Source organism: Symphalangus syndactylus, chromosome 19, assembly GCF_028878055.3.
Source record: "Symphalangus syndactylus isolate Jambi chromosome 19, NHGRI_mSymSyn1-v2.1_pri, whole genome shotgun sequence".
NCBI lineage: Eukaryota > Metazoa > Chordata > Mammalia > Primates > Hylobatidae > Symphalangus > Symphalangus syndactylus.
The window spans coordinates 91,970,929-91,985,486 of record NC_072434.2 but is presented as its reverse complement, the minus strand read 5'-3'; the positions used below and the strand labels follow the sequence as shown (position 1 = coordinate 91,985,486).

The 14,558-nt window shown below is 38.7% G+C and overlaps 2 protein-coding genes across 8 annotated transcripts in view; both read right to left on the bottom strand.

Moving 5' to 3' along the window:
• Positions 1-14,558, bottom strand: part of LOC129458442 (E3 ubiquitin-protein ligase TRIM58) — a 130,582-nt gene that overhangs the window by 39,758 nt on the left and 76,266 nt on the right. The gene's annotated exons all lie outside the window — the stretch shown is intronic.
• Positions 5,885-6,811, bottom strand: LOC129458447 (olfactory receptor 9S13-like). The gene has a single exon (XM_055234302.1). The coding sequence runs from the start codon at positions 6,809-6,811 to the stop codon at positions 5,885-5,887; it is 927 nt and encodes a 308-aa protein (XP_055090277.1).

The window sequence follows — 14,558 nt, the reverse complement described above, 5'->3', positions numbered from 1 at the left end:
ACCACGCCCGGCCTCCATCATTATTATATAGATTTTGTGCAGATTTCTGGGGTACCAGTGCAGTTTTGTTACATGGATACACTGCATAAAGTCTAGGCTTAGCGCAGACGTTGCTGTAATCGTGTAAATTGTTCTCATTAGGTGATCTCTCATCCCTCACCCGCCTTCCACCCTCCGAGCCCCTTCCAATGTTTACTGAGCTACTCCATGGTCCTCTCATGCTGTCATCGTTTCTTAAAAGCCTTTCCCCCTTTATATGGCATGATCACTTTTTAAATGTTTTTTTCCAAACTTCATTTTTTTCTCTTGCACTAGTTACCTCTTGATAAAGAAATGAGACACCGCCTGACAAGGGAAGATGCCTGCATAGGTGTGTATAACTATAGGTTTACAGCCCAGCCAAAAATAATTCTAAATATTTAAATAAATATCTGGCCTAGTTCAGTGAGGGTCCTATAAGGAATACACATGTGTTGTAGGATTGTTGCAAAGCCAATCTTGGAGATGACAAAGCTATAGAGATGCTCATCAGAAGGAATAATTCAAGCTTAGCCTCTCAGTGCTGTACCTGTCAGATGGGGGAGGCTGAAACAGGAGCAAAATGATTTGACAGAGTATGTTACTTCATCCAATGGGAAGCTGAATCAGGATAAAGTACATTAAAGTCTCTTAATGTCGTCCAGAAAGTCGACAAGTCTGGGGCAGTGTCTGCATCTGTGCAAAATAACTTCAGTATGGTCGAATTTGAAGTGATGGTGGGGTGTGCCTCTGGCAAATCAATCCATCCCTGAGCACACATTGTGTCTGTTTGTAGCCAGGAGTCTCAGACATTGCACCAGGTACTGAAAACACATGTTAAGGAAAAGAGGTAGGACCCCATTTCTCAAGGAGCCTTAAGATCAATTAGAAGAGGTGGATATGAAATCATGCAAACATATAATTACAAACCAATAACTGCAAGGAAGGTTGCTCACCAGTCCTGCAGGAATAAAACAGAGGACTCTGAACGAGGCTGCAGGGTCGGGGGCAGACACCTGAGGTCTCTGAGCTAACCTCTGATAGGTGAACACAAGCTGGCCAGCAGGAAGGGGGGTTCCGCAAGGCTGTGCCCCCAGAAGCCATGAAGGGTACAAGGTAAACTTCAGCAGGTGGGAGCAAGACATACCCGGATGACACTGAGAAGCCAGGCAGGCTGGCAAGCTGGGCCAGAATATGGTGGCAGCAGATAAAGCTGCAGCAAGAGGTGGGGTCAGATGACTCAGGTCCTTGGGGATCCTGTGGGGTTTCTGGGTCTCTATTATAAGGACAAACTCTTGGGCTGGATCTCTGGTGACAGCCAGAGCAAAGGATTTTGAGGCCTTCTGCCTAAAGGTTAAGTGCATAATAAAAGTGAATAGATTCTTGGAGAACACACATGGATCTGTATTAGCAAAACATTAAAGATGTGACATTAGAGAAAAAAGCTAAACAGCAGAAGGCTTAGCAAAGAACAACAGACTCTGCCTCCAAATTAAGGGCTGTGGCACTTGCTAAGAAGCTTGAGGCAAGCTGTGCCGCGTTTCTGCCCTGCATTTCTTCTGACGTGCAGTGAAGAGGTGTCAGTGTCATTCACATAAGGCCTTTCAGAGTATTAAGTGAGCTAATAGATAGTAGATGCTTCATATAGGTCCTGGCATGTTGGAAATACACACACACACACACACACACACACACACACACACACACACATATATATTGAGATGGGGTCTTGCTCTGCTGCCCAGGCTATAGTGTAGTGCCACAACCTGACTCACTGCAGCCTCTACCTTTCAGGCTAAAGTGATCCTCTCACCTCAGCCTCCCAAGTACCTGGGACTGCAGGTGCCTGCCACCACACCTAGCTAATTTTTGTATTTTTTTTTTTTTTTTTTTGAGACGGATTCTTGCTCTGTCACCCAGGCTGGAGTGCAGTGGCGCGATCTCGGCTCACCGCAAGCTCCGCCTCCCGGGTTCACGCCATTCTCCTGCCTCAGCCTCCCGAGTAGCTGGGACTACAGGCGCCTGCCAACACGCCCAGCTAATTTTTTGTATTTTTTGTAGAGACAGGGTTTCGCCATGTTGCCCAGGCTGGTCTCAAACTCCTGGGTTCAAACAGTCTCCCCACCTTGGCCTCCCAAAGTGCTGGGATTACAAGTGTGAGCCACCTCACCCAGCCATGTAGCAAATATATTTAATTGAAGAAAAGGAAATGAAATAGTAAAGTGAATGGAAGGATGGTGAGTCAAAAGGTAAGCTACATTAGGAAGAGAGATTTTTTTCTGTTTTGTTCACTGCTCTATCTATCCCCTGGACCTTGAAGAGTAACTGGCGCAAATGGACACTCCACAAATACTAATTGAATAAACAAGTTAATAAGTGAATGACCAGAATTAGCACAGTTTATCATAGGAGCTAATGAAAGAGGGAAGTTCAAAGATGATTATATTATGTCAAATGTCAAAGCCATGTTTTTCTGCATTTTACATATATAATCTTGCTCTGGCTCTCCATAACTCTGGCAGATGCTGGAGCATTTTTCTATTTTGCAGGCATAACGAGACACAGTAAAACAATACATTTACTCAGATGTATGGGCCAGTTGATAACTAGACTCACTTAAATTCAGATTTCCTAGTGCCTATGATCCTAAGGAAAGACCCCCGGCCTCTGATGTTGGGAGTCTTGTGGTTTTCAGGAGGGTGTGACGGAGTGGGTGGGCTCACGTCTTCCCCTGCTGGTTCCAGAGTTTCTGAGCCTAAACTGTTTTGTCTCTGACACTGGTTGACTAGGAATGACATCGGTACCATTGTTCTTAGAAACACACATTTCCCTTATAGCACATCCATGCAGGTAAGTCGTGGACTGGATTATATAGATGTCATTGTATTTACAAATGTGGACTGCCTCACCAGGCGGTTTCTGGTTTAATGGGAATAATCTAACTTAAATTTGAATTTTCTCATGAGCTTTCTTTTGGGGTAAAGCACCTCTTTGTTTATGTCAATATGACCAAATTCTGATGCACCCCACTCCTTAATTTATAGGCTAACTCCACCTTCTGACTCATTTACAGGTTGCAGAGTTGCAAATCTTTTAGCTAATACCACCCACAACCATCGTCCTTCTCTAATATTCCTCTTCAGTTGTGTCCTGACTTCTGTGACGTCATTAAAATATGGGGTCTGCTGTCATCTGACTGTTATTCCTCCCTGCTCTTTTTTGTAATTTCTTTGGCATCATGGCTTTGGGCTCCTGAAACCATTTCTTCAGGACAACAATATTTTCTTCCCTACTTTGAACCCTTTTCACGGAGTTTCTCAGCTCTCAATGGCCAAACCCTTTGCCTCAGCTTTGGGGATTCACAATCTCCTAGCTCCATAGCCCCCATATCAGCCCAATTTGTTACCAAAAACCAGGAATTCGGTCTAGGTCCTGCTGCTCTCCACACAGAAAGCCAATCACTGAGACAATGATTATTGCCAAAGAGGAAGCTTTTAATCAGGTGCTGCAACAGAGGAGTCAGGAGCTGTTTCAAATCCATCTTCCTGACTGACTAAAATTAGAGGCTTATATAGCAGCAGGGAAGAAATACAACACTGTGTGGAAAAAGAGGAACTAGGGAGGGGTAAGGAAGCAATCATGTTGAATAAGCAGACTGGACTGGCATCTCATTATCTGGTTGAGATGACCTGGGGCGATCTGATAAGTTTCAGTTCTTTGTTACTTTACTTCTCCAGAGGGCTGGTGGTCCTTTCCTGAGGAAAAACTCAGATAAAACAAAAGTAAGTTTCAAGCTCTAAGACCAGAAAGGTCAAATTCTCTCTCTCTCTCTCTCTCTCTCTGTATGTGTGTGTGTGTGTGTGTGTGTGTATGTGTGTGTATACATATACATATATATATATATATATATATATGACTATTGGGTTGGCAAATTCACAATGCCAAAAATAAAAGCACAGCCCTCGAGACTAGCAGCCGCTGACTCAGCATTGCCTCCCTGCTTCTGGCTTTAAAAGGACCTCATTCACGCAACTGAACCCTGCATTTTTTTCTCTTTTCTTTTTTTTTTTTTTTTTTTGAGACAGAGTCTAGCTCTGTCACCCAGGCTGGAGTGCAATGGTACGACCTCAGCTCACTGCAACCTCTGCCTCCCGGGTTCAAGCGATTCTCCTGCCTCAGCCTCCTGAGTAGCTGGGATTGCAGGCACCTGCCATCACACCTGGCTGATTTTGTATTTTTAATATGGCGGGATGTGGCTCCCACTCAGGTGGCAATGCAGGGAAAGAGACAATGGCTAATTCTGTATGCTATGCCAAACAGTTTAGTTTTTATTGGTAGGCAATGGATATCAATGACACTCACAATTGTCACCACTGGATGTGATGTATAGACCCTACTTTTCTCCTTCCAACCTACTCATCTGACAAAGGGCTAATATCCAGAATCTACAATGAACTCAAACATATTTACAAGAAAAAAACAAACAAGCCCATCAAAAAGTGGGCAAAGGACATGAACAGACACTTCTCAAAAGAAGACATTTATGCAGCCAAAAAACACATGAAGAAATGCTCATCATCACTGGCCATCAGAGAAATGCAAATCAAAACCACAATGAGATACCATCTCACACCAGTTAGAATGGCCATCATTAAAAAATCAGGAAACAACAGGTGCTGGAGAGGATGTGGAGAAATAGGAACACTTTGACACTGTTGGTGGGACTGTAAACTAGTTCAACCATTGTGGAAGTCAGTGTGGCGATTCCTCAGGGATCTAGAACTAGAAATACCATTTGACCTAGCCATCCCATTACTGGGTATATACCCAAAGGACTATAAATCATGCTGCTATAAAGACACATGCACACGTATGTTTATTGCGGCACTATTCACAATAGCAAAGAGTTGGAACCAACCCAAATGTCCAACAATGATAGACTGGATTAAGAAAATGTGGCACATATACACCATGGAATACTATGCAGCCATAAAAAAGGATGAGTTCATATCCTTTGTAGGGAAATGGATGAAACTGGAAAACATCATTCTCAGTAAACTATCGCAAGGACAAAAAAACCAAACACCGCATGTTCTCACTCATAGGTGGGAATTGAACAATGAGAACTCATGGACACAGGAAGGGGAACATCACACTCCGGGGACTGTTGTGGGGTTGGGGTGGGGGGAGGGACAGCATTAGGAGATATACCTAATGCTAAATGACGAGTTAATGGGTGCAGGAAATCAACGTGGCACATGGATACATATGTAACAAACCTGCACATTGTGCACATGTACCCTAAAACCTAAAGTATAATAATAAAAAAGAAAAAACTAAAAAAAAAAATAAAATAAAATAGAATTTAATAATATTTTTTCTAATTTGTTATTTATTTTTAACATGAAAAATACTAATTACTAATTTATATATTTCTAAATGTTTTAGGTAAAATATTAAAGCATTTTATTTTTATTTTCCTTTGTGTAGGATCCATATTTGTACTTGGTAAGCTACATTCAAGATAAGCATTTTATTTATTTTCTAAATAAAATATACGATTTTTACATAATTGTTTTCTGACGGAGTTGGACCAAGATGCTATGTAATATGTGAGACAAAAAAGCCATATATATCTGTCTATTCAGTCACCTTTCCAGTCTGCATTTTATTCCTCATAAGCCTTGATTTTGTTTATCGTTAAACATATAAAGACAATTAAAATACCCCTGGTCTTCTGGATCACAGACTTCACGAAAGAAACTAAGAAGCCCTGGAATGCCGTATTCCTAAGACATGACCTCCATGGGTAGCAGCGCTTTGGGGTGAGGTGCAGGACGACTCAGGAGATCCATGGAGACAGTGATCACAAAGACAGCTTCTGCATGCTCCGTCTCAGAGCCTGCTCCACCTCTTTGTTCCTCAGGCTGTATATCAGGGGATTCAGCATGGGGATGACCATAGTGTAGAATATGGACACTATTTTACTTTGCTCCATGAAGAAGATGGCACTGGGTTGTGCATACATGAAGAAAACAGTACCAAAAAACAAGCACACTCCTGTTAGGTGGGAAGCGCACGTGGAGAAGGCTTTCCGGCGTCCCTGCATGGTCGGGATCCTCAGAATTGTTGAGATGATGTAAATGTATGAGACCAGGACAATCAAAAAGGTACTGACAATAATGGAGCCACATAAACCAAGAAGAACCAATTGGTTTATAAAGGTATCTGAACATGAGAGGGACAAGAGTGGGGGGACATCACAGAAAAAGTCGTTGATCTCATTGGACCCACAGAAAGGCAACCTGAAGGTCATGGTTGTTTGAGCAATGGCATTGACTACACCCCACAAGTAGGATCCTGATATTAACAGCACGCAGACCCGGTGAGACACGCTCACAGAGTACAGAAGAGGGTTGCAGATGGCGATGAAGCGGTCATAGGCCATGGCAGCCAGGAGGAAAGCCTCTGTGGTACCAAAGAGAGACAGGAAAAAGAACTGAGCAGCACATCCGCCAAAGGAAATTGTGTGGTCCTCTTGCATGGAGTTCACCAGAGCCCTGGGTGCAATTGTGGAAGAATAGCAGATGTCCAACAATGAAAGGCTTTGCAGGAAGGCATACATTGGGGTGTGGAGGTGTGCATCTACCCGGATAATTACAATCATGCCAAGGTTTCCCACCACAGCTATGCCATAGAGGATAAGAAAAATCAGAAATAGCACTACCTGCATTCCGGCGCCCCCTTGGAATCCAAGTAGAACAAATTCTGAGACATGTGTAAAATTCACCATTATGTAAGTGCAGAGAGAAAGAGAATGAGAGAGAGAGGGAGAGAGAAAGAGAAAAAGAGAGAGAGAGAGAGAGATGGGAGAGGAGGAAGAAGGAAAACACTTATAAGGCAAGGCAAAAATTATTTAATGCAATAATGTCTTGGTCTGCTGTGTTTTGTATTTCATGTAAAGAGAAAAGTTCAGCTGTAAGAGAAAGAAATGGGAAATAAACAATCATTTATGTAGAAATAGTCTGCATCTATAAATATGGTGCCATATAATTCAACTCTAATCTCAAAATACTCATGTATTCTGAGTAATTTTTTTCACTCCACATCATTAGCTTTTTTTTTTTTAATTTAAAGAGGCCTCAAAATCAGAGCAGAAAGACATCATGATACCTGAGACTTAACTAGTTAGTTAGTTTTTCTTTACAAGAATTGTTATCTGGGCTAAGGGAGATGCTGGGAAGTGCAGTTGATTATGTTTGTAAAATCAATTAACTTAGACTTTTTGGTCACATTTCTATTAGTTTCCTGGTACTATTAAAACAAGTTATCTTAGATTTAATGGTTTTAAGCAATAGGAATTATCTAATTTACAGTTCCAGAGGACAGAAGTGCAGAGTACGTTTTAAAGGCCTATAATATGTCAGCAGGCCCATGTTTGTTTTGGAGGCTCTAGAGAAGAATGTGTTTGCTTTCCTTCGCCAGCTTCTAAAGTCCACCTGTATTCAATAGTCCATGGCCCCTTTTTCTGCTTTTAAAGCCAGCAGCACAGCATCTTCTCTCCAACCTCTGCTTCTGGTCTTACATCTCCTGTACCTGACCATCCTACTTCCCTCTTAGAAGGACCTTAGTGATGACATTGGATCTTTCCAGATAAACCAGGATGGTATCTCATCTCAACATTTTTAATATTCACATCTGCAAATTTCCTTTTATCATGTAAGGTAATATATCCACAGGCTTCATAATTTACCATATGGACATCTTGGAAGGGCACTTTTTATCCTACCATACTATCTGTTTGATATATTTTGAATAGATTTTTGAAATTTTGGTTATATTATAAAGTGAAAGAAATCTAACAATATGTGCTAGGTTTGTGATGCAAATTAGACTTTTTTATTGTAATCATTGATGTGGCATCTTTCTAAATCAGTGATTATCAACCTATTTTTATTTCTTTTTACCTATAATAGCTCTCTCTCATACATTCCATTATTTATTAAATATTATATACAAAACAATAATATATTTAGGCAGTTTACCTAGGACTACTTGAACTATAATAAGGTGGAATTCCACTGTGGGGAGTGACTTCCATCTGTGGAATAGGAAGCATGGGATAGAGCAATGCATATGTGTGTAAGTGTGCATGTATATGTGTGTGTGTTTGCATGTGTGTGGTAATTTGTCATTTGGAAATTTCCTGATACTGTTTCTTACTCTATACAAAATGGAAATAAACATACCCTGGGAAGATTCAAAGACAGAGTAAACGGACATTTTTATTCAGAATAAATGCAAAATGGAGATGAATTTGCTCTCTTTTCTTATGAACTGTACCATGGTTCATAAAATTGGTACCATTAATTCAATAACTCTTAATTAATTTATTTCTCAGTGAGAAGGTATCAGAAACTTTTTTAAAAAATTCATTACAACTTTCAATTCTCCAGATCTTTGGGACTTCATGAAACTGTAATCATACTTCCATGATTTTTGACTTTTCCTTGTGTTCTGATAACTTAGCCTAACTAATATGGGAGCACATTGTTTCTATGTAAGCTTCAGGCTCCAAGAGAAGATTGTGCTGTTTACTTCACTTATCAAACTTGAGCAACTAGAATAACACTTGGCTGAGATTCAAGACTCAAATAAATATATTGAGTGAATGAATAAATGATTCCTCAATGAATGGAATTGATTTCATGAATGGAACTGATTTCACATGCTTTTCATAATGGGCAGAGTATAACACAATTCCTTACTTTGAGTATTAGAGTTTATGTTGTTGGAACTCTAGATTCCAAGATCTAAAGTAAAGTCTAAGTAGAAACAAACAAATCACAAAACCATTCCATGTTTAAGGAGAAGCAAAGCAAGTCATTTTTATGTTAAACAGTAGTTACAGCTTATGGTCATAAGTGCATGCTGCTGCACTTTTGGGATCCAATAAACGTGGTGTAGATAGTATTATTTTGTCTTAGAAGGAGGCAAATTGTAGAGTGGCGTAAACCAAATGACTCCCAGAGAAACAATGCATGTTCTCGTCTCACCAAAGCCATTCATTTTCCTAGAAAAGTCAGTGCAACAGAATCTCACAAACAAAAGGAAGTATCAGCAACAACCACAGAAAAATTATGTACCTGATTTTTGCTTTTTTGAACACTGGAGGACTTAACATTCATTTAACCGAAGGTCCCAGTTTTGGGTGCTTTGATATGAGTATTCATGGTTGCACTGTAATATTAGTGGTGATTAATTATTAATTAATATTACATTGGCAAAAACACACTTTTGCACCAATCTAATAAACTGATATAGAAAATAAAAGAGCACAAACTTAATTCTGAGATAAAAAGCTAACATTTATTGGACAATTGCTATAGGCTAATCAATCTAAAAAATATTTAAATGGTGTTTATTTTATTTAATGCTCACAGAAGCCCTATGTGCCACATGCTAATATTAGTAAGTTCTACAAGGGAAATTAAGAAATGTTCCAAGTTTTCCTTCTAGAAAATAACCGAGTTTTTCTGCCTGACTCCAGGGCCTATTCTCTTGCCCTTTCATTGACTTGCCATTGTTTTAATCCAAGCCCTCATGTCGGGATCAGTGCCTCTGGCAATGCTGTGTGCTAATGTGTTTCAGATTTTTTGCTGGATCATTATCCCGTGGTGCAAAACATTCATTGTACTCACTAGAATCCCACTATCTCAAGAGGTAGCACAATGCAAGTCATCAAGCATAGTATCTAATTCTGATTGGGTCAATAATGAGTTTTGTGATGAGAAATATATGCATAAAACCTTCTGAGACAGAAGCCTTGAAATAGCTGATTGCCAAGATTCATTCATTGTTAATACTATCACTTTTTTTCATTGTATTATATCTTATTCTATCTGTTTGTTATATCTATGGAAATAAGGTGGAAAATCTAATGAAACATTAACCATGATGTCACAATACTTCGGTGTTTCTTTGGATTAATATTATAAAAAATACCAACTTACAAGTGAAAGAATATTTGATGATATGATGGTGTGAAAAATCAATGTAATGTTAGAGTGTTCCCTGAACTCTAAATCAGGAAATGCATTTCTAGCTCCTAATCTGCCAATAGCCTAATGAAAAAGTTGAGCAATGTGCTTTGTGATGTTCAGTAGTAAGATGGATTCAGTAGATTTCCCATCCAAGGCAGGGGCCTAACCATTATAGAAATGTTGGGTCATTTGATTCTTCTGAAAACCATATGAGGTTTTACTGTAATTACTCTCATTGTACAGAGAGGAAAAACAAGATTGAGAAAGTCAGAGGCTTTATCCAAGTTCATACTACTAATAAACAGGGAAGTCACAAAGTGAGCCCAGACAATTTGGCTCCAGAACCCACACCACTATGCCTATTTATTAGAGACAGGAATAAACTGTTCACAATTTTAAATTTTGTCTTTTTACGTATACAAAATGAAATCAAAGCATTATTATTTTTATGATACACTTGTATTTTAAATTTGTATCAGTGATCCTCAACTTAAAAGATCTAAATATTGGTCTACGTGCTTTTAAACAGCCATGATACATGATGTTGTAGAAATACATTTTACTCGTGTGAAAGAGACACAGTGATATGAGCACTATACTACAAAAAGTCAATGGAGTATAGTGGTTAACATCAAGAACTCTGGGGCCAGAAGCCCTGGGTTCAAACACTTGTACTCGCTTGGACAAATGCCTCATTCTTTTTATATTTTATTAGTCTGACCTGTCAAATGTAAGTATTAAGAGCATGTGCTTCATTGTGAGGGCTAAAGCATTTCATAGATGAAAGTACTTTGGAGATCTCTTGGTAAATAAGAAGCACAATGTAAGTATTTCTGTTATTAATAATATTATGTTTAGTACAATGTAAGTGCAATGCACATATTATCATTATTGTTTTTAGTATAATAAAATCTAAGTCAGTACTAATATTATTATTGAGTCCATTATTGACCAATACTATTTGTTTTGTCTTGTTTTGTTTTGTTTTGTTTTGTTTTGTTTTGTTTTGTTTTGAGATGGGGTCTCACTCTGTCACCCAGGCTGCATTGCAGTGGTGCGATCTCGGCTCACTGCCACCTCTGCCTCCTTGGCTCAAGCGATTCTCCTGCCTCAGCCTCCTGAGTAGTGGGGATTAAAGGCACCTGCCACCACACTGGCTAATTTTTGTACTTTTAGTAGAGATGGTGTTTTACCATGTTGGCCAGGCTGGTCTCGAACTCCTCGGCCTTGGCCTGCCAAAGTGCTGCCAATACTGTTTTAATTGAGGTCTGCCATTTTCATAGATTAATTGGAGTTCATCAATAGACTGTGATTGACTTATATTTCTCATCTAATTTACTAGAAATTATATGCATTTAATTGAATTGGTTACAGGGTCTTTGTATAATCATTTTATGTTCTCAGTAAAATAAATCTCACCTAAATTTCATGCATGACTTCTGTCTCTTTCTTGCTGACTCTCGGGTGCCTCATCAACTCTGCAGTTAGCAAAGTCCACAAAAAATTTCAACAGCACTGTTTTTCCAGGAATAAGAGTGAGAATTATAATATTGTTTTCCTCAGTGTTGGTCATTTGAGATTTATTCCCCAAGGTTTTATTGTAACAAGAGTGGTTTGACTCAATCAAGTGCAATAACTTGGCAAGAAGACAGAATGAAGTCCCAGAGTAAAGATTTGAGAGCAAAACATGATGCCAATCATGATGCCTATCTTTTAAACAATAATAAGTATACCATACTTGTCAGTTTTGAGGATGAAAACTTTAATAGAATTTGATCTGCTTTTACTTTAGGCCCCATGACCACAGATCTAGAACAGTATAAACACATACGATCAAATCTATATATCTATCAGGTATCTAGATTTCTGATGACCTAAGCAAATTCAAGGATAAAATACATTATTTAGATATATTTCTTAATACATTTAAAGTTATATTTGGGTTACAGTGATTTTAATAGAAAATAGGTAGTGAAAAGAAGTAAGGACTTTGCTTTATGTGTTTCTGATTATAATGACAATGAATATCCAAAGCACTTATAATAATTGCTGTTAATATATGTTAGGTATTAACCCATATAACACAACAGATTGCTTATATTATCTTTGAAATATTTGTACGCAGCATATTATTTCCTGAATTGTGTGTTAAAAAATTTTAAAATTAAGGGATTGAAACATCAAGAAAGCATTGATTTTCCATTCCTGAGTTACTTCACTTAGAATAATAGTCTCCAATCCCATCCAGGTTGCTGCGAATGCCATTTATTCATTCCTTTTTACAGCTTTAGTAGTATTTCTTCATACATATATACCAGAGTTTCTTTATCCTTTCATTGATTGATGGGCATTTGGGCTGGTTCCACATTTTTGCAATTGTGTATTGTGCTGCTATAAACATGTGTGTCCAAGTATCTTTTTCGTATAATGACTTCTTTTCCTCTGGGTAGATATCCAGTAGTGGGATTGCTGGATCAAACAGAAGATCTACTTTTAGTTCTTTAAGGAATCTCCACACTGTTTTCCTTAGTGGTTGTACTAGTTTACATTCCCACCAGCAGTGTAGAAGTGTTCCCATTTCACTGCATCCGTGCCTACATCTATTACTTTTTGATTTTTTGATTATGGCTATTCTTGCAGGAGTAAGGTGGTATCGCATTGTGGTTTTTACTTACATTTCCCTGATAATTAGTGGTGTTGAGAATTTTTTCATGTTTTTTGGCTATTTGTATATCCTCTCTTGAGAATTGTCTATTCATGTCCTTAGCCCACTTTTTGATGGGATTGTTTTTTCTTGCTTTTTGTTTGAGTTCATTGTAGATTCTGGATATTAGTCCTTTATTGGATGTATAGATTGTGAAGATTTTCTGCCACTCTGTGTGTTATCTGTTAACTCTGCTAATTATATATTTTGCTGTGTAGAACCTTTTTAGCTTAATTAAGTCCCATCTATTTATCTTTGTTTTTGTTGCATTTGCTTTTGGGTTCTTGGTCATGAAGTCTTTGCCTAAACCAACGTCTAGAAAGGTTTTTCCATTGTCGTCTTCTAGATGAAATAAATAAGAATATTTAAAACTAATAAGCCTATATAATTTGTATATTAATAATATAATTCATTAGTTTTTCATTAACTGATGGCATCCATATACACAGCACCCATCTCAAGAAACAGTATCACCAGCAATATAGAAAAAATTTTTAAAGAGTTCCCTCAAGGTTACGTTTTATAATTTTCACACTTATATACTTATTTAATCAGTATAAAAATTTTGTAATATATTTTACATACTTTTTACAGAACTGGAAATGGAGTCACTTAAGATTCAAGTAATGTCCTCAAGGCTTGAAAGCAAATAATTGTGGGGCAGTGATTGTTTCCAATTGTTGGACAATAGAACTGCAGTTTACAGTATGTGGCTACTAGCCATATTGGACAATTATATCTGAATTTAAATAAAATAAAATTAACTATAATTTAAAGTGCCACTTTTTTATTAAACTAGCTACTTTTCAAGTGCTCAATTGCCACATGTTGTTCCACATAAGAAACAACACCAACACAGACCATTCTTATTAATGCAGCAAATTCTATTGGGGAGTACTGCTCTGCAACCTTCACGCTTAACTCCTATACTATCCTTCATTCATCCAATGCAATATTCTGTGATGGAAATTTGAGTCTCAAATTTCTAAGACTTAATGAAACTTTATTTTTCTATTACAGCATATGCCCAATATAGGACAGAGGGAATTCTGCTACCTATTTCTTCTAAGGTGCTAAACTAACTATTGAGGCACTGTCTTTGGAAACTGGCATTTTTTTCTTTTTGAGGTGGAGTTTCCCTCTTGTTGCCCAGGCTGGAGTGCAATGGTGCAACCTCGGCTAGCCGTAACCTCGGCTCACCGCAACTTCCACCTCCCAGGTTCAAGTGATTCTCCTCCCTCAGCCTCCCGAGTAGCTAGGATTATAGGCATGCATCACCTAGCCTGGCTAGTTTTCTATTTTTAGTAGAGATGGGGTTTCTCCATGTTGGTCAGGCTGATCTCGAACTCCCTACCTCAGGTGATTCACCTGCCTTGGCCTCCCAAAGTGCTGGGATTACAGGCATGAGTCACCACACCCGGCTGGAAATTGGCATTATAACACTAAAATTTAGGTTTCTAAGTCAGGGAAAATGAGTAATACGAAGAATTCATGCACGTGTATGTTCATTGCAGCACTATTCACAATAGCGAAGACATGGAATCAACCCAAATGCTCATCAGTGATAGACTGGATAAAGAAAAAACCATGGGATACTATGCAGCCATAGAAAAGAACGAGATCATGTTCTTTGCCACAACATGGTGGAGCTGGAGGCCACCATTCTAACCATAAGTGGGAACTAAGCCATAAGGATACAAAGGCATAAGAATGATACAGGGACTTTGAGGACTCGGGAGGAAAGGGTGGGAAGGGGGTTGAGGGATAAAAGGCTACAAATTGGGTTCAGTGTA